Raw genomic sequence first — 19,282 nt, 5'->3', positions numbered from 1 at the left:
TGACAATGAATTCCCGCCAATCTATTAAAATACGTAAGAATCACAAATTGCCCCGGCGGGCGGGGCAAACCAGTAGGGGGGCGGGGCCAGGGCCGGGCTGGGCGGGTCCCCGTGGGTGGGGCGGGGCGGTCGGTTACTGCCGACGCTGGCACCAGGCAGTGGTGGGTGGGGAGTTGTCACGTGTTGGCGCGGGGCTTGTCGGGAAGGGCTGGCCTTTCCTGTCCCTGCGCAGCGGCGGTCCTACCACGCGGCGCGGCCATGGCGGACGGGGACGGTGCGCAGCGGCGGGAACCGCCGGGGTGGCGCCTCGCCCCGCCGGGCGCCGTGTGCATAGGCGGGAGGGGGCTCGGGGAGCCCCGGCGGGGGGCCGTCCACGCGGGGCTCGGGGCCGCCATGGCGCCACGTGGGGGAGTGTCGGCGGCGGGCCTGGCCCGGCGGGATTCGGGTCTGTGGGCGCCCTCCCGGGCCTGCCCCGCTCCCGGCGTGGTGAGGGCGGCAGGGCCTCGACGGGGACGCTTAGCGTGTCGCTCCCGCAGGTTCCAGCATGAAGAAGCGGCGGAAGAAGGAGAAGCGGATGCTTCCCGATGAGGATGTAGCGGTGAGTGCGGGATCGCCGGCCCGGCGTGAGGGGCTGCCCGGGGCCGGGCTCGGGGTGCCTGCGGGCTTCCCCAGCCCGATCCGTGGCGGCGCGGTGAGATGGTCCGTGGGGCCCGGGAATAGGGCTGGGACTAGCGGTGTCTCGCAGCGTGCCCAAACGGGCTTCGACCCGCCATCACCGAAGGGAGCGTGGCAGCTCCGCGGACAGAGGCCGCGCTGCGTGGCGGGCAGCGGCGCCGCCGCTTCGCGGCGGTTCACGGGCCACGTGGAGGCGGCGTGTGGTAGCGGGAGGGCGCGCAGGCCTCCGCGTCTGATCTCGGGTAGCTTCATCTGATCTCGGGTAACTTCATCCGCCCTCAGGACATTCAGCACACGGAAGAATTTCTTATCAAGCCGGAGTCCCGGATCGCCCAGCTGGACACGTCTCAGTGGCCCTTGCTGCTGAAGGTAGAGCGGGTTATAGACAACCTCGTGGCCCGTCCCTGCTCCTGCTCCTTCTTTTGTCCTCTCTCAGTGCAGGCCCGTGGAGGTGCACAGCTCCTTCTCTGTGTAACTCTACTGCTAAGAAATGGCGTGCGTGACATTCAAAGCAGAGGCAAACCTTGTGCATGCAGAAATCATATTATAAAGTTTGTCCAGCAGTATCATTTGCATGCCTGCTTTCTAAGTTTACCATCTCCTGTAAAGACCCCACCAGATTTCTTCAGCTGTTTATTTCGGTCTGACAGTGGCCTGTGGTCTGTGTAGACTTCTGAGTTGCTTGTGCTGAGTTTCTGGGGCACACTGGATTTATTCTGCATTGTAAAGGTTGGTATTCTGCTGCTTTCCCATCTCTTTCAGTGCAGGACTTCTGTTTCTTTCTCTTTCTGTAAAACATTGTTGTGGTTTCATTGTTGGGTCATTTTCATTTTGGAAGAGGCTCTTTCACTTAAATGTACAAATCAGACGTTGTGTAACTGGGGAGATGTATTGAGGCAAAGCAACGCTGAAACCAAGGTGAGCTCAAGAACACTTGTAACTTTTGCTTGGATTTTGTAGAACTTTGACAAGTTAAATGTGATGACAGCACACTACACACCTCTTTCTTCCGGTGCTAATCCCCTGAAGAGAGAGATTTCTGACTATGTTAGGTGAGTGCAATAAGGGCCAGAGTGGTTTATTTTTCTTTCACAGTTAATATCTTCAAAACATTTTCTGTTCTGGATTCCCCTTGTACCTTTCTGCTTGACTCAGTGCCTTGCTACTAACCAGTAAATGTCTAAATAGGACCCTCTGGTCACTTCCTGTAAAGTTTGCTTTGTTCTGAGGTTGTGGCTGGTCTGTGGACGGACATGCAAACACTTGAGGAATTCTCTGGGGTCTTATGGAAAGTCCTTTAGCCTGCTAGGCTTTGACACTACTTGGAGTTTGTTTGTAGTGTTTGGTTTAAGTGCGGAGTAGTGATGAGCAGTCTGGGGAGAAGAGAATTCTTTGGCCATGGAATATATCACCTGCTGTGCACAGAGCAGCTTGACGTGTGCTTGCTGAGAGCAGCTGTGAGGCTCATAGCTTATTTGGCTGTATAGAAATACATTTCTTTGCAGCCATGCCAAATATTGTCAGAGTTTTTGCAGTCTTGTGTGTTTGCCCTGATGCTTAGCTCCTGTTCTCTGTCATCTTGCGCTATAGGTCTGGCTTTATTAACCTCGACAAACCTTCCAATCCATCTTCCCACGAGGTGGTTGCATGGATCCGACGCATCCTTCGAGTAGAGAAGACTGGACACAGTGGCACTCTGGATCCTAAGGTGACTGGGTGCCTCATTGTGTGCATTGAGAGGGCAACACGACTGGTCAAATCTCAGCAGAGCGCAGGTATGTTTATTGCCTGGGACCATTTACAGTCTAAGTGACTGGGGAGGTGTGGAGTTCTTTTGGAGACAAAATGGAGATTCCCAGTCTTTGAAAGGGCTACGCTTGGTCTCCAGTGCCTTGAGCTTAAGGGTTGCTTGTCCTTCTCCAAGCCAGTGAGGGCGCATCCATGCTGTCACAAGTTTTTTTTTTTGTTTTTTTTTTTTTTTTGATTGCTTCTCAGGCTTGTGCTGTTTTAAGTCAGTGAAAACACTTCTGACAGACTGGTTTCATGTACTAACTGAACTTACGGCCTCAGCCTGTACCAGTCCAGTGAAATAAAACTTGGTGAAGAAACAAATGTAGCTTAGATTTATTTTGTTGGAAGAATAACCAACTCCATAATAAACTGCGCACTTCCTAGGAGAGGTGGTTGTGAAAATTTCAGGGCTCGTGGATGTGTGGCTGTGAAGCAGTGTGGACCTTGAGGTCAACATTAAATGCAAGTGGCCACTCCTGACTGCTCTTGTCGTTCTTTCAGGCAAAGAGTATGTGGGAATTGTTCGGCTGCACAATGCAATTGAAAGTGAGGCTCAGCTTGCCAGGGTAAGTCTCAGCATGCTCTTAGCCATGCTGGCACTTTACACGCAAAGTGTTCAGCATCCGTGGGAGATGAGAGGGTAGGAGCGGAGCTCGGGTGCGCTCTGTGTGTGAGGTGATGATGAAGTTTATCCATTCTCTGAGTGTGGTGGTGCTGCCCTCCTGCAGCACCCCGATTCCTGTTCTAGGGTCTGGGTGCTGTGCAGCCTCTAGAGACCCTCCAGTCTCCCAGTGTCCTACTGGGGGCTGCTGTGGTGTATGGCTGGCTGGCTGCCTGCAGGAGTGAAGTGGTGCTGGCAGGGTTGGAGCCCCTCTTTGGGGGGCTCCATCCTCACTGAAATGAGGGATGATGTCTGATTACATACTGCCACCTGATGAAAAAGCCCAGCTGTGCTCACTGGCAGCTGGGGTAGCATTTTGACCACATCACTGGTTCAGATCGGCTTTACTAAATATAACATCACCAAATTGTGATGAACCTTGTGGTTTCTCACTCATGGAAGTGGTTGTAGTTGCTGGAGACCCTAGTGTGCTCCTATGTTAGGGCACAGGTGTGAGCTGTTACTTCTTCTGCTTCTACCCCCAGGCAATAGAAACTCTGACAGGTGCGCTGTTTCAGCGACCACCCCTCATTGCTGCTGTCAAACGACAACTGAGAGTCAGAACCATCTATGAGAGCAAGCTGGTGGAGTATGATCCTGAGAGAAGATTAGGTAAAACAGGACTTTCCTGCCTTCTTCCTATAAGCTGACAGCTGATAAAATTTCCTGTGAAATGGGCTGCTTTCCATTCTTGGCAGATGTCTTAAGACCTAAGTCCTCACCACCAACGAGCAGTAACTGCTTCCATACATTACTTTGGTGTGCTTCTCAGCACACCACTGTCTATTTTTGGTGCTGCTGCATCCTTCATTGAAGAGCCAAATGATGTCAAATAGATGGCATTAGCGCTCAGTGCAAAGATGACCTTCATCTATCACCCCAGGCTGATGGCTCTGTGAAGGGTTGGACATACAGCTTCTTTTGGAGGGAGCTTCTAGATGTGGTTCATTTCTAGATACATATTTAAATACTCTTCTGTCCTGTCTTGCATTTCAGGTATCTTCTGGGTGAGCTGTGAAGCAGGCACATATATCCGAACACTCTGTGTTCACCTTGGTTTGCTGCTTGGTGTCGGGGGCCAGATGCAAGAGCTCCGCAGAGTGCGCTCAGGCATCCTGGGAGAGAAGGTAGAGTGGTAGCTCTAACTATAACCAGCAAATTTGAAATTGTCAGAATTGCAGGAGTTCCTTGGAACTGCATTAGTTTTACAGTGTTAGGAGAAGGTATAGGTGCATGGCGGCTGGGAGGAGTTTTGTGAATAGCCCCGAAAACATGGGAGCTCTTCCCATAGATGGTCTGTAACCAAAGTGTTGAGTTCAGTTCAGGGTGTTGCCCCTGTTCTGGTAATTAAGCTTTGGGACAGTGAGTGACTGGGAAGTGCACCATGGTGACTGAAAGTTTGTTTTACGCCACCTGTATTTCTCAGCCTACAAACCATGCATGTGCCACGAGTTCAGATGTGCAAGCTGTCTGCTTAGCAATCTGTGACTGCTTGGTGTCAGGGCACAATGGAGGGAACATGTTTCATCGAAATGAGCCTCGGAGATGGAGTCTTGTGTGATCTTGAACACTTGTACAGTCTTTTCAGTCTGGTCATAGCTGGATCCTGCTGCTGGTCCAAACTCCAGAACTAATTTCTTGCCCTGCAAAGCAGGAGTATCAGAGTGCAAGTTCTTCCCCACCTGTTGTGGTTTAACCCCAGCTGGCAACTAAGCACCACGCAGCCGCTCACTCACTCCCCCCACCCAGTGGGATGGGGGAGAGAATCGGGGAAAAAGAAACCCCTCGTGGGTTGAGATAAAGACAGTTTAATAGGACAGAAAGGAAGGAAAAATAATGATGATGATAATAATATGACAATAATAATACTAAAAGAATTAGACTATGCCAAACAAGTGATGCACAATGCAATTGTTCACCACTTGCTGACCGATGCCCAGTTAGTTCCTAAGCAGCGATCTGCCCATCCCAGCCTACTCCCCCCAGTTCATATACTGGGCATGACTTCATATGGTATGGAATATTCCTTTGGCCAGTTTGGGTCAGCTGTCCTGGCTGTGTCCCCTCCCAGCTTCTTGTGCCCCTCCAGCCTTCTTGCTGGCTGGGCACGAGAAACTGAAAAATCCTTGACTTGGTATAAACACTACTGAGCAACAACTAAAACCATCAGTGTGTTATCAACATTATTTTCCTACTAAATCCAAAACACTGCACTATACTAGCTACTAGGAAGAAAATTCACTCTGTCCTAGCCGAAACCAGGACAGTATCCACCCCTTATTCTATACCATCTACGTCATGTCCAGGTCCCACACTTCCCAGTGCATTTTCAGTTAATCACCACCACTTTTCCTGTCTTTTGATACATATACACACAGATATCATTCCCTTAATCTATAGGCCTTTAAAATGTCCATTTAAATGTCCCTTTGAAATGTTCGTTGAGTTCATTCTGTCTATGACTTTGGGCTCCATCTGTCATAACAGTCTCTCTGGGCAGGAGGGATGGTGTGAAGTCTGCTTAGTCGGCAGAGCAGGATCAGGCTTCAGTGTGGTGCAGCAGGCAGATAACATTGGGCGCAGCAGGAGGATGGTGTGTAGCATTGGATTGTTGCATGCTGCAGTCAGTTCTGGTTCCATCACTACTGCACTTTGCTCGGTCCTATCAAAATTCATTCATTAATTTGGGTGATTCTTACTGTAATACTGTTGACATAGCGTATAACAACTGTAGCAGTGATGACATACAGTGGCAGGGTTATATAGCAATTAACATCATACCATTTAATTCATTGGCTATTCTCACCTAAAATCAAATCCCCTTGAGGCACACATCGGACTTCCCCATCCTTCCGCATCACCCACCAAGTGCACCCAGGTCCTTGAGCAAAAGCAGTCCCACGAATGGGTTTGCCTTTGCCTGAGGCAGGAGTAACCCAGACTGTCTTCCCTAGCATATTTTTTATGTGCACTACAGGGACTTTATCCCCTTCTACAGTACGTAAAAGTTCTGATTGGGCAGGGCCAGCCCAGTTGGCAGATCCTCTAGTGTTGACTAACTGGGTGGCCTTTGCTAAATGTGTATCCCAATGTTTGAATGTCCCACCAGCCATTACTCTCAATATAGTCTTCAACAACCCATTGTATCATTTGATTTTACCGGAGGCTGGTGCATGATAGGGGATGTGATACACCCACTTAGTGCCGTACTCTTTGGCCCAGGTGTCTATGAGATTGTTTTGGAAATGAGTCCCGTTGTCTGACTCAGTTCTTTCTGGAGTGCCATGTTCGCCATAAGACTTGCTTCTCAAGGCCCAGGATAGCGTTCCGGGCAGTGGCATGGGGCACAGGATATGTTTCCAGCCATCTGGTGGTTGCTTCCACCATTGTAAGTACATGGCATTTGCCTTGGCGGGTTTGTGGGAGTGTGATATAATCAATCTGCCAGGCCTCCCCATACTTAAATTTCAGCCGTCATCCCCCATACCAAAGAGGCTTTAACCACTTGGCTTGCTTAATTGCACCACGTTTCACATTCATGGATAACCTGTGTGATAGTGTCCATGGTCAAGTCTGCCCCTCCGAGCCCGTTTATATGTTGCATCTCTTCCTTGATGGCCTGAGGTGTCATGGGCCCACCAAGCTATAAATAATTCACCCTTATGTTGCCAGTCCAGATCCACCTGAGCCACTTCAATCTTAGCAGCCTCATCCACCTGCTGATTGTTTTTGATGTTCTTAAGTGGCCCGACTCTTGGGTACGTGGGCATCTATGTGGTGTACTTTTACAATCAGATTCTCTAGCCAGGTTGCAATATCTTGCCACAGTGCAGCAGCCCAGATGGGTTTACCTCTGCATTGCCAGTTGCTCTGTTTCTATTGCTGCAACCACCCCCACAGAGCATTTGCCGCCATCTATGAGTCGCTATAGAGAGAGAGCACTGGCCGCTTTTCTCGTTCAGCAATGTCTAAAGCCAGCTGGATGGCTTTCACCTCTGCAAACTGACTCGATTTACCTGCAGTTTCTGCAGCTTGTCATATAGGACTCCATACAGCCGCCTTCCACCTCCGATGTTTTCCCACAATGCAACAGGACCCATCAGTAAACAGGGCATATTGCCTCTCATTTTCTGGCAGTTTATTATACAGTGGGGCCTCTTCAGCATGCATCACCTCCTCCTCTGGCAATTTTCCAAAAATCTTTGCCTTCTGGCCAGTCTGTGATCACTTCTAAAATTCGTGGGCGACTGGGGTTTCCTACTCGAGTTCATTGTGTGATCAGTGCAACCCACTTACTCCCCGTAGCATCAGTTGCATGATGCGTAGAGGGAACCTTCCCTTTGAACATCCAGCCCAGCACTGTCAGTCGGGGTGCTAATAGGAGCTGTGTTTCAGTACCAGCCACCTCTGAGGCAGCTCGAAATCCTTCATGTGCTGCCAGTATCTCTTTTTTCAGTTGGAGTGTAGTGGGCCTCGGATCCTCTGTATCTGCGCCTCCAAAACCCTAGAGGTCGACTTCGGGTCTCCCCAGGTGCTTTCTGCCAGAGACTCCAGGTAGGGCCATTCTCCCTGGCTGCGGTATAGAGCACATTTTTGCGTTACAGAGCACACTTGGGCTTGTCCTGCCTGGACTGGCCCAAGGGCTACTGCATGAACAATCTCCCGTTTAATTTGTTCAAAGGCTTGTTGTTGCTCAGGGCCCTATTTAAAATTGTTCTTTTTCTGGGTCACTTGATAAAGAAGGCTTACAATCAAACTGTAATTTGGAATATGCATTCTCCAAAAACCCACAACGCCTAAGAAAGCTTGTGTTTCCTTTTTACTAGTTGGTGGAGACATAGCTGCTATTTTGTTGATCACATCCATTGGGATCTGATGACGTCCATCTTGCCATTTTATTCCTAAAAACTGGGTCTCCTGTGTGGGTCCCTTCATCTTTGTTTTATAGCAAAACTGGCTTTCAGAAGGATTTGGATTATTTTCTTCCCTTTCTCAAAAACTTCTTCTGCTGTGTTGCCCCATATGATGATGTCATCAATGTATTGCAGGTGTTCCGGAGCTTCACCCTGTTCCAGTGCAGTCTGGATCAGTCCATGGCAAATGGTGGGGCTGTGATTCCACCCCTGGGGCAGTCGATTCCAGGTGCACTGGACACCCCTCCAAGTGAAAGCAAACTGTGGCCGGCACTCTGCTGCCAAAGGGATTGAGAAAAATGCATTAGCGATATCAGTTGTGGCCTACCACTCGTCTGCCTTTGACTCCAGTTCATATTGAAGTTCTAGCATGTCTGGTACAGCAGCACTCAGTGGTGGCATGACTTCATTCAGGCCACAATAGTCTACTGTTAGTCTCCACTCAACTTTCGCACTGGCCAAATGGGGCTGTTAAAGGGTGAGCGAGTCCTGCTGATCACTCCTTGGCTCTCCAGTCAACAAATCAATTTATGGACGGGAATCAGGGAGTCTCGGTTTGTGCAATACTGCCGCTGGTGCACTGTTGTGGTAGCGATTGGCACTTGTTGTTCTTTGACCCTCAGCAACTCCACATCCGAAGGGTCCTCAGAGAGACCGGGCAAGGTGGACAACTGTTTAATTTCCTCCATCTCCAAGGCAGCTATACCAAAAGCCCACTGATACCCCTTTGGGTCCTTAAAATACCCTCTCCTGAGATAGTCTATGTGAAGGATGCATGGGGCCTCTGGGCCAGTCACAATGGGGTGTTTCTGCCACTCATTCCCAGTTAGGCTTACTTCAGCCTCCAGTACAGTTAGCTGTTGGGATCCCTCTGTCACACCAGAAATACAGATGGGTTCTACCCCTTTATAACTTGATGGCATTAGACTACACTGTGCACTGGTGTCCACTAGAGCCTTAGACTCCTGTGGGTCTGATGTGCCAGGCCATCGGGTCCACACAGTCCAATAAACCCGGTTGTCCCTTTCCTCCACCTGGCTGGAGGCAGGGCCCCTCTAATTCTGGTCAGAGTATTCGTTACTTGTAAAAATGACTTAGAGGTCCCTTCAAGAGGGTCAGAAGCCCTTCTACTCTGTCTGGGGAATTGCTTGCTGGAAACCAGAGCGGCATCTTTCCTGGAAGAATCCCCTTTTGTGGTTGTTTTTCCTTTCAGTTCACGTACCCGTGCATCTGGGGTCGAGGTAGGTTTTCCATCCAACTTCCTCATGTCCTCTCTGTGGTCATGCAGGTAAAACCACAGGGTACCCCGTGGTGCATGCTTTCTATATTCTCTCTCTTGAGCAGAGGAACGCTCACTCCTGATAGCTGAGATACTGGTCCGTACGGGTGGGGAGTAGGACTTTTCGATCAGTTCGATCAGTTTTTCGGACTTTTCGGGCAGTTTTTCCACAGCCGAGACGCAGGCTTGTAGGGAGGAAGAGAGATTTTCTTCATATTGCCAGAGTTGGGGAGCCATGTCATCCACTGTCAGTGCCTTTTCGTCTTTCCAGGTTAGTACTGCCAGTGCATTGACATGTGATGATGGTGCGCTCCATACAAACTTTGCCACATGGGTCACGTGCATTGAACTTTGTCTGGATCTCTGGGTAATGGTGCATTGTCCGGGTCATAATAAATCATCTCTAGCATGGCTAGTTCCCTCAGGTGCTGAATACCTCTTTCCATGGTGGTCCACTTGCCTGGTTGACATATAACATCTTCTTTGAAGGGATACCTTTCCTTCAGGCTTGGCAGGAGTCGCCTCCAGAGGCTGAGGGCTTGTGTTCCTTTTCCCATCGCCTTGTCAATGCCACCTTCGCTAGCAAGTGATCCTAGCTGCTTGGTGTCCCTACCCTCTAATTCCAGGCTACTAGCCCCATTGTCCCAGCATTGGAGCAGCCAGGTGATAATGTGCTCACCCGGACGATGGCTGAAATCTTTTTGCATATCCCGCAGTTCACTTAGGGATAGGGATCGGGTGATTACCTCTGGTTCTGCCTCTTCCTCCTGTTCTCGTGATGACCCTGGTTCATCTTCATCCTTCGCTAAGTGAACTGATTTTTTTGTGTATTTCTTCTTCTGTATAGGGGCGACTGATACCATCACAAGTTGGTTCTCTGGTTCAGCCGCCGTGCCTGTCGTGGGGGTTGGAGTAGCCGCTGTGCCTGTTGGTCTGTTTTCTCTCCCTTCCCCCTGAGGGTGCTGCATAGTATCGAGCACTGTTTGGTAGATAACTGGCCAGGGCCCAGCACAGTGCGATAAGTTGTGCCTCTTTGGAATAGCCACAGCATTTTCCTTTCAAATATTCCCTCACTTTATCAGGGTCCTGTAGTTGTTTGGGAGTGAAGTTCCAAACCGTTGGAGGTGAGAAGTTCTCTAGATGCCTGCCCATATTCTCCCACGTGCCACGCCACCCATGACTATCCAGCCTTGGGGCAGATCTCGGTGGTATTCTTAAATGGTTGTTTAACGCTAAACAAGACCTGGAACACATTCAGGAGGCAGCAGTAGGAACATGCTGATTTGAACATAGCAAGGATATTAAAAATTCTCGAGAGCTATTGTAATTTGCCTGGAGGAAAAGGGGAAGGTGAAGAAATGTGTCTCCCTCGTGGACTGGCTCTCTGATGAGAAAAGGTAAAAGGTGTAATCATTAATAGTTTCTGATAGATGGCTCCTGGAGTACAGAGGTAATGCTGAGTACAAATACCAGGTTAGTTTCACGACCAGCAATTCTATCGTATCATAAGCCAGTGTTACAGAGTACACCAACATGATAACTCTGGCCCAGTTCCCACGGGTGATAAACAGCACAACAGGGAGCATATACTGCAAGTAAGGTATTACATAACGGACCTTTAAGAACAAGCGCACCAACTTTGAGAGCGAATACATCAACATTGTGACCAGCGACTACTGAACTAATATAATGAATGTTTATAACAAATTTGTTCTAACACATTCCAGTCAGATTTGTCGTTACCTCAACCCATCGTGCCCCACATTGGGCGCCAAAAAGGACTGTCATGATTTAACCCCAGCTGGCAACTAAGCACCACACAGCCGCTCGCTCACTCCCCCCACCCAGTGGGATGAGGGAGAGAATCGAAAAAAAAACCTTGTGGGTTGAGATAAAGACAGTTTAATAGGACAGAAAGGAAGGAAAAATAATGATAATAATAATAAAATGACAATAATAATACTAAAAGAATTAGACTATGCCAAACAAGTGATGCACAATGCAATTGTTCACCACTTGCTGACCGATGCCCAGTTAGTTCCTGAGCAGCGATCTGCCCGTCCCAGCCTACTCCCCCCAGTTCATATACTGGGCATGACTTCATATGGTATGGAATATCCCTTTGGCCATGTTGGGTCAGCTGTCCCGGCTGTGTCCCCTCCCAGCTTCTTGTGCCCCTCCAGCCTTCTTGCTGGCTGGGCACGAGAAACTGAAAAATCCTTGACTTAGTATAAACACTACTGAGCAACAACTAAAACCATCAGTGTGTTATCAACATTATTTTCCTACTAAATCCAAAACACTGCACTATACTAGCTACTAGGAAGAAAATTCACTCTGTCGTAGCTGAAACCAGGACACCACCCATCTGTGCTCTTACCACAGCTGTAATCACTGGCAGTCATTTCTGAATTCCAGGTGTTGGGTGCTTACAGCTGCTTCAAGAATTTATTCCATGTCAGATTGAAGAGCTGGTTAATTTAGCCTTCTGCTCACTAATCTTTGTCTAGAAGTCCCAGGTATTTGTTTAAATTTGGTCAATATTTAAAAGTTTCACGTGGACAGACCTTATATCAAAGTGCTGTCTGAGATTAGGATGGTTGAAGTCTGTGGTAGCACAAGTCAGACTGACCTCAAGCTGTTGATGGAAAGTATTCTTGCCTCTTTTAGGTTGCTTTTTTGATGCTTCTGAGTTGGGCTTCTGTTTTTCACTCCCTTTCAGCACACTATTTGCTGTTGGACTAGCTGTTTTCCTGTGTGTGTTTTGAGTTGGTGGCTGGTAGGAGAGTTTAGAGGGGTTGTGTCTTTGCAGGACAATATGGTGACTATGCACGATGTACTGGATGCACAGTGGCAGTACGACAACAACAAGGATGACAGCTACCTGCGAAGAGTTATCCTGCCGTTGGAGAAACTGCTGACTTCACACAAGCGGCTAGTCATGAAAGACAGTGCAGTGAGTTCCTGAGATGGTGCCAGTTGACAGCCAGAGACTGCAAAGTGTCGTCCTAACTTGTACAGCTAATATAATAAATGGGGGATCGGGATCCACATGGTGTCCAGCGCTGTCCTGATTGTGAGCTGTGTAGGACCTAGTATGGGCCACTGCCAGATCAGCGGTAAGGTGCAAGAGCCAAGAATTGACGGGCAGAGAAGTTGCTTTCCTCGCTTCAGGAGGATGCTGCTGGTTATAAGAGATCTGCCTCATTTTGTTCGCTGTGATAGGTGCTTTGCTTTTCTTGCTTTTTCCAAAGCCCCCAAGTTTTATATAGTGGACAATAAGAAATAGATATGTAGGGATGTTATTGCTGGGACAGTAATGGCAATGGGAACCTAAAATATTAGAGGCACTTCTTACCTTGTTTTTGTTCTCTAATAGCTTATAAGCCCTCCTGTTCCCTACATTTTCAGGTAAATGCCATTTGCTATGGAGCCAAGATCATGCTGCCTGGTGTCCTGAGGTATGAAGATGGTATTGAGCTTAATCAGGAGATTGTTGTCATCACCACAAAAGGAGAAGCTATCTGCCTAGGTATGAAACTCCTTATTCTTCTTGTGCCCAGCTAACTGCGGAAATAACAGACTGTGTTCCAGTAAATGCACAACAAATGAGTCTCCATGTGCAGGTTTGACTAGTGCTTCCTGATGGGGACTGTGGGTTGGTATGGCCCAAGGCAGCTGGTGTTGGGCAGGATGTTAAGAAACAGTGGCTGCATCAGTCCTTGGTAAGGTGTGAAGAGTTCCTCAGCCTGGTTTCAGCTGTGTGATGATCAGGTGTGCTCTGTGTGTGAGGTGATGATGAAGTTTATCCATTCTCTGAGTGCAGTGGTGCTGCCCTCCTGCAGCACCCCGATTCCTGTTCTAGGGTCTGGGTGCTGTGCAGCCTCTAGAGACCCTCCAGTCTCCCAGTGTCCTACTGGGTGCTGCTGTGGTGTGTGGCTGGCTGCCTGCAGGAGCGAAGTGGTGCTGGCAGGGTTGGAGCCCCTCTTTGGGGGGCTCCATCCTCACTGAGACGAGGGATGATGTCTGATCACATACTGCTACCTGGCACATCACACTTCCTGAGCAGATCAGTGTAAAAGGACTTGAGCAACTACTAGCTTCTGTGAGGTTACTCGAAAGGGTGCTTTGTTCTAACCAGGGTCTTCAGAGAAGCTGTGTAGGTGACAAGTGCTGACATACTGTACAGATGGTCTGTCATGGTGCTCAGTGCTGCATGGCCTCATGCTCTGTCCAGACCCATGGGACTGAGGAGCCTTGTGTAATACAGCCAAGCCGTTCCCCCCTGTTGTTTGTACTGCCTGCACTCTGGTCAACTCAGGGACCTGGCAAGAAAACCATAATTTATTGATAGGATTAGTCTCCTCTAGTTTGGCTCTGCAAGATTTTGGGAGCTGATGAAGGAGCAGCACTGCTCCTTTCTTATAGTGGCATGGTTCCTTGAGCTGCCTGGAAGTGCTCCAGCAGCTGCTCACAGAGCTCTTCCCCATCCGGTGGTGGTGGTGCTGCTCTGGGAAATGGTTGGTCTTACTGTGTTTACTGGTCCAGAACCGGTCTTCTGGTGTAAGCTGGAGAGGCCTGTGCTTATGGTGTGGTTAATCCATGACTGATGCACTTGCTGCCTTTGAGCAGGGCAGCTCTCTGAAGCCTCAGTCCAGAACTTACCTCCAGTGCGTTTGTGTGGTGAAATGGCACTGGTGGGGGGTGTTGCTCCTCTTCGTGCTGACAGAGGAAGAACAGGCTGAACGCAGCAGGTTCCTGCGTTGCTGTTGCAGTTCTGCTGTTAAAGAGTTAATGAACTCTCTGCCTGCTTCTGCAGCCATTGCCTTGATGACCACAGCAGTCATATCTACCTGTGACCATGGCATTGTGGCAAAGATCAAGAGAGTGATCATGGAGAGAGACACATATCCCCGCAAATGGGGTCTCGGTCCCAAGGTGAGTGGCGTGGGGGTGCAGTCAGTCCCAGGGCAGCGGTGGAAGCCCAGCTGTTGGGATGTGGGACGCCGGGCCCCTCGGGCCGAGCTGCGCCCATGTCTTCTCCAGGGCCTTGGTGTAATTCTGCTGTGCTCTCCTGGAGCCATGATGGTGGTGCTTCCCAGTGCTGGGGCTGTGCCAGCCCAGTGCCGGTGGGAGTGAGGCTTTCCCTCCCAACAAAGCCTAGGCAGCTCTACCCAAGGCCCAGCTGGGGCTGCTGCTGGGGCTGCTGCTGGTGCTCAGGCGTGGGCTCTTCAGGTCTGTACAGCACCAGCCCTCCTCTGGTAAAGAGCCAAATGATGTGAAGTGGATGGCATTAGTGCTCTGTGCAAAGATGACCTTCATCTATCACCCCATACTGATGGCTGTCGAGGGGCTGGGCAAGGAGCTGCTTTTCCTTCTGGTGCAACTGCAACAGTGCCAAAATGCAAACTGTCTTGTGAGACACTAAATTGTGCCTGAAGGACAGGAGCAGTGCGAACACCTGTTGTTGGGTTCCTCTCCTGTCTCAAGCATGTGGTGGTCATGGAAATCAGCAGGTCAGCAGTGCTAGCTTAACTGCAGCCAGACTGGTGTTTCACTGTGGCAAGTGATGCAGCTGGGACTTAAAACTCTGTCAAGCTGCTGTGGCTTATTCCATTCCTGTGATTCAGGTGAAATGTAGAAAGCTGTGAGGATGCGTGCACATCTATCTTGCAGCAAATGTGAGGTAACGCGGGCCAGTTCAAGCATCTTGGAGTCTTTAGCAAAGCCTTGTATTTGCAGCTGGAGTGGTTCAGCTAAAATGCGGCAGGTCATGAAGCTGGAGAAACCCAGTCAAAGATCAGAGCTCCATAATGTGCAGAGTCATCTTATTCTGCTGCTGTTATTTCCACCAGAGATTAGCCCTTATTTACTGAAGATATCTCCTGTCTGAGATTTGTAGGCTGCTGTGCAGGGGATGTTTTGTGTGATTTGTTAGAAGGTCCTTGGAGGAGTGTTAAATTGGTAACGCTGTAGTTGTTGGCTTGGCTTGTTCCTGGATTACCTCCTCTTAGGCCGAGTGGCTGAAGCCCCAGGGAGGATTTATCCTCCCTGGAGCTGCAGTCTGACTTGTTGCACGTTGCTCTCAGGCCAGTCAAAAGAAGATGATGATCCAGAAGGGTCTGCTGGATAAGCACGGAAAGCCCAATGAGAGCACACCAGATTCCTGGAAGAAGGAGTATGTGGATTACAGGTGGGTACAGGGTGTGTGGCTCCCACATGGTGGGCAGAGGGGAACCCCGTGCAGCAAGGGCTGGGCTGGGTGCTGCCATTTGCCCTTGGAGCATGTTAGGCCTGGCCCCAGGCTGTCAGCTGTCTGGACCCCTGGGGCGCAGTGGCATTTCTTGCAGTCCCAGGGAACATGCTGCTAGTAGGCAGTGCCAGAGGGAGGGGCCCTGAGCAGACAGTTATCCCTTTCTAGCCTGTGCTTGTGGTTTTAGAGGGAGTCAGTCTGCTAAATTAAATGGGAGAGGCCTTGCTGTTACCCAGCCCAGCTGGCCCTGGTGCAGGCTGCAGGTCTTCCCCACACCAGCCTCCCCACCCAGCGCCTGGCGCAGGTTATGGAGCCCTTGTGAGGGGGACAGGGCTTTGTACTTGTACAGAGCAGCACGAGGCAGCAGCTCTCCTGCTCAGCCTGGGGATCTTCTCTTTCAGGGATGCTTCCAAGAAAGAGGCAGCTGCTGTTCCCCGAGCTGTTTCAGAGCTGGAGAGGGCTCCAAAAGTGAGTATTGTTAGTGCTCTCTGGCTGTAAGGTTGTTTGGGCCTTGATGAAGAGTGGATATGTGCCTGTTCCTTTAGGCAGTTGGTATCAGGCACTGGATTGTGTGCTGCTTGGGTTGGTTGTTTTACAGGGGAAGGTGTTTCATATGCTGGGAGCCTAGTGCCCCGATGTGTGTGGCCCATGAGCTAGCTATAGGGTGACCTATTTAGGGCCTTACCCCCAGGTGTTTGTCTCTGGGATGCTGTACTTTGGGTGCAAGTCCTGTAGCACAGTATAAGAATGAGGAGTTCTGACTTGTGGTGTACAAGCTGCAGCATCCAAGGAAATATGTTGTGTGGAGCCACAATGGAGGTTTGTTGTGCCAGAGAACCTTTCTGGAGACTACAGACAGTTGCAGAAATGTCCATGCAAGAGTTGCATCTGAAGTTCCCTAAGTCAGGACTTGTGCATGCACTTGGAAAGGTGCAGCAGTGTTTCAAACTCTGGAGCATTTGGTGTACAGGAAACACTGAGAAATACAGGGTGCAGTTCTGGCAGAAGCAAATCCTAGACAGCGTATGCTCGAGGGGACCACTGGCAGTCTGTAGCTCACCCTCCTGCTCAAAGCATTATTAACTGTGAAGTTTGATTGAATCAGGCAAAATAGTTGCAATGGGCTTGCAAACAGTTTTCCCATCACTTGAGCTCCTTTGGAAGATGGTGTGTCTGACAACGTGTTCCACTAACAGAGGAAGCGAGAGTCGGAGAGTGAAAGTGAGGAGGCTGTGACCCCACCATCCCCTGCCACCCCACCACCAGAGGAGCTGAGCAAAAAGGAAAAGAAAAAGAAGAAGAAAGAGAAGGTGGCCAAAGAGGCAGCTGAGAGTGGGGGAGAGCAAATAGAAGTGGTATGTAACTGGGTGCTGCCATGGTACAGTTCAAGCATGGGAGAGATTGCTGTCTCTCCCTAATACCTCCAGGATAAACCTATCAGCATCCTGCTGTGCATGTCCCCAAAGTGCCAGGCTCCCCACAGGCAGAGAAAGATGTCTATATAGGTGCATTTGTAAACTGAACTGGTTGAGGGTGGTGGGAGATTGGGCAGGTGAGGCTTGTGGGGGTGGATCTGCAGTGGGGCAGGGATGGGGTGAGCAGCCATCTGTGCCCCGGGGCAATTGGTGGGTACACATTCCTGCCTGGCCACCTCTGTGCTCTGGTGTCCTGTGACGGGCCCTGGTGGGAGGTTGGTGCCTGGCATGATGCTGGCATTCGGTCAGTGTGCCTGAGTGGTTTTATGATGGTGAGGAGGATTGTGGCCATGGGGAGCCTGCGCTGCATCTGGAGTGGGGCTGTTCCTCCTGAAATGAGCAGTGGGAGATTCCTTTTTGATTCCTTCCTGACCTCTCCAACCTCTTCACAGACCAGTGAGACCAGCACCAAGAAGAAGAAGAAGAAGAAGAAACAAAAGGAGGTAGAAGAGAGCTCGGAGTAAGCAACTGGATCTGTCCAAAGCAGGCGACCTCGTCAGTAGGGAGGGAGGAGTCTGAGGCCTTGAGAAAAAGCGGACTGGCTGTGTGGCAGAGGGGCCAGCAAGTTTCAAGTTCCTTTTCTGCTATGTATACGAGTGAGCGGGTGTGTTTGCCCAGGATACGCCTTGCTCAGGTACCCCTCCTCATCCTGTTTTAAGGGTTGCCAGAGGAGTGGGGTGCCTGACTGCCCTTGCACTGGATTGCTCTCTAAAGCTGAACACCTTGATGCCAATAGAAGTGGTATCTTCAGGGCAGCTGTAGCTCCTGGCTCTTACTTTGTGTCTCTGTTTTCACCTTGAGAGGGAGGAATAATGTTTCTCTTCCCTCTTGTCCTGCCTCTTTTTTCCTTTTCTTCCAAGGTTGGAGCTGTTACCTGACAGTCGCAGAATGTGTTGATGTCTGGAGGACTGGCTTTGTCACAGCCCATCTGAATGGGTTTGGATGGGGACAGTCAAATTGGTTATTTGAAGGGCTCTGGTTTGTTTTAACCTGGCCGTATGCCTGGCTTGACCCTCAGCTAGATGAGATCAAGTAGTCCACCAGATATTCTTCAGTACTTTTTTTTTTAACTTTGTCATAAAAGGATTAGAACATTAAATTCCTGCTTTTCGCTTTGTAGTGCGGGGACCTGCTTGTTAGTTGTCTGCTGATCCCCAGACCCAGTGCCCCAGTGACTGTGTCAGCATGTACCTCTTGCTGACTCTTTGCTCTTCTCTACCCAGTTGTTGGAATGGAACCACAGTGCTTTCAGTTGCCTTCCATGGTTTTGATATCTAATATGTTCTGAAGGCTAGAAGTGAGGATGCTGCTGCGGGGCAGAAGTGAAGTGACCAGAAGGTGGCTGGCCAGTATGCTTTTCTAAAGGACTGTTGAGACCGGAGTCCTCGTAAGGAAAAGCTTGGCCAGAAGCAGCTCTGCAAGGGGCACTGGGTGTGGGGCTTGAGCGGTTTCAGACAGACTTATCCCAATTTCCTTATCTGGGGTGGCTTGCTGGGGGCAGGAGGTCTCTCCTCTGTCACAGGGGTAGTGCTGACCCAGGATTTTAGACCCTTTTAATGGGGAAGGATCCAGGCCGCTTTGTGCGGAGCTTCATCCTGGCAGAGATTCTGTAACGTTTGTCTTAGCCTCGTGCATTGCTTTTGTCTTAACTGTCTGACTTTTCTCCCCTCCAATGCTAGAGATACATGCAGGCAGTGGGGCCAGCAGCTGGTGTCTGTCAGAACCTCAGCAGAAAAAAAAGTCCATTTTTATTTACTCTTTTTTACATAAAAATAAAAGCCCTATTTTTGAACAGGTGATTTTCTTGCTCATCTGGCTCCTGTAAGAGGTCAGTGGTCTGTTGATGGGGAGGGGATGCAGCTTAACACATGTGTGTGCTGCAGCTGGGCAGGTAAATCGCTGACCCCTCTGCCCAGCCTTTGTGTTGCTCTCCTGAAGAAGCTGCTGGTGCAGAGAAGCGGTCATGTTGATGTGGACCATCACTAGAGGGGCCTTTGTTGCTGGTCAAGGCTTCGCAGGTGCTTAGGGGCCACCCTCCACTTTGGTAAAACCCACTGGAAGCTGGGTGTTCTCTTTCCTCCTTTGCCTGTGCTAGAGTGAGCTGCTGGAGAGGTCTGATGGTGGCTGGAGGGACTGTTTAGTCCTGGCCTGCCTAACTTTGAGTGTGTTAGGAAGGTGGGAACAGACTTCCAGCTGTGAGCAAGTACTTGGCCTAAGAGGTAAAACACCAGTCAC

The 19,282-nt window shown here is 50.0% G+C and overlaps 1 protein-coding gene and 5 non-coding genes across 7 annotated transcripts; all 6 read left to right on the top strand.

Annotated features, from left to right (window-relative positions):
- The first annotated feature begins 1 nt into the window (after position 1).
- DKC1 (dyskerin pseudouridine synthase 1) lies at positions 2-18,841 on the top strand. Of its 2 annotated transcripts, none has more exons than XM_050901479.1 (15): positions 2-33; positions 537-598; positions 958-1,044; positions 1,636-1,727; positions 2,266-2,450; positions 2,968-3,032; positions 3,613-3,739; positions 4,124-4,254; positions 12,132-12,275; positions 12,731-12,851; positions 14,139-14,257; positions 15,409-15,512; positions 15,974-16,040; positions 16,769-16,927; positions 17,440-18,841. In XM_050901479.1, the coding sequence occupies exons 1-15, from the start codon at positions 6-8 to the stop codon at positions 17,509-17,511; spliced, it is 1,563 nt and encodes a 520-aa protein (XP_050757436.1). In that variant the 5' UTR covers positions 2-5; the 3' UTR covers positions 17,512-18,841. The 2 variants fall into 2 exon arrangements, with proteins under 2 accessions (XP_050757436.1, XP_050757437.1); XM_050901480.1 differs by lacking the exon at positions 2-33 and adding an exon at positions 237-274.
- LOC127019852 (small nucleolar RNA SNORD17) lies at positions 3,137-3,387 on the top strand. Its single transcript, XR_007766990.1, has one exon. It is a non-coding gene; the product is annotated as a small nucleolar RNA SNORD17 (small nucleolar RNA).
- Positions 3,945-4,020, top strand: LOC127019850 (small nucleolar RNA SNORD83). The gene has a single exon (XR_007766988.1). It is a non-coding gene; the product is annotated as a small nucleolar RNA SNORD83 (small nucleolar RNA).
- Positions 4,428-4,562, top strand: LOC127019858 (small nucleolar RNA SNORA36 family). The gene has a single exon (XR_007766995.1). It is a non-coding gene; the product is annotated as a small nucleolar RNA SNORA36 family (small nucleolar RNA).
- LOC127019851 (small nucleolar RNA SNORD17) lies at positions 13,107-13,353 on the top strand. Its single transcript, XR_007766989.1, has one exon. It is a non-coding gene; the product is annotated as a small nucleolar RNA SNORD17 (small nucleolar RNA).
- Positions 14,588-14,663, top strand: LOC127019854 (small nucleolar RNA SNORD83). Its single transcript, XR_007766992.1, has one exon. It is a non-coding gene; the product is annotated as a small nucleolar RNA SNORD83 (small nucleolar RNA).
- Positions 18,842-19,282: the final 441 nt, after the last annotated feature.

This window comes from Gymnogyps californianus, chromosome 9, assembly GCF_018139145.2.
Source record: "Gymnogyps californianus isolate 813 chromosome 9, ASM1813914v2, whole genome shotgun sequence".
NCBI lineage: Eukaryota > Metazoa > Chordata > Aves > Accipitriformes > Cathartidae > Gymnogyps > Gymnogyps californianus.
The sequence above is the reverse complement of the archived record's forward strand: the minus strand, read 5'-3'. Positions and strand labels throughout refer to the sequence as shown.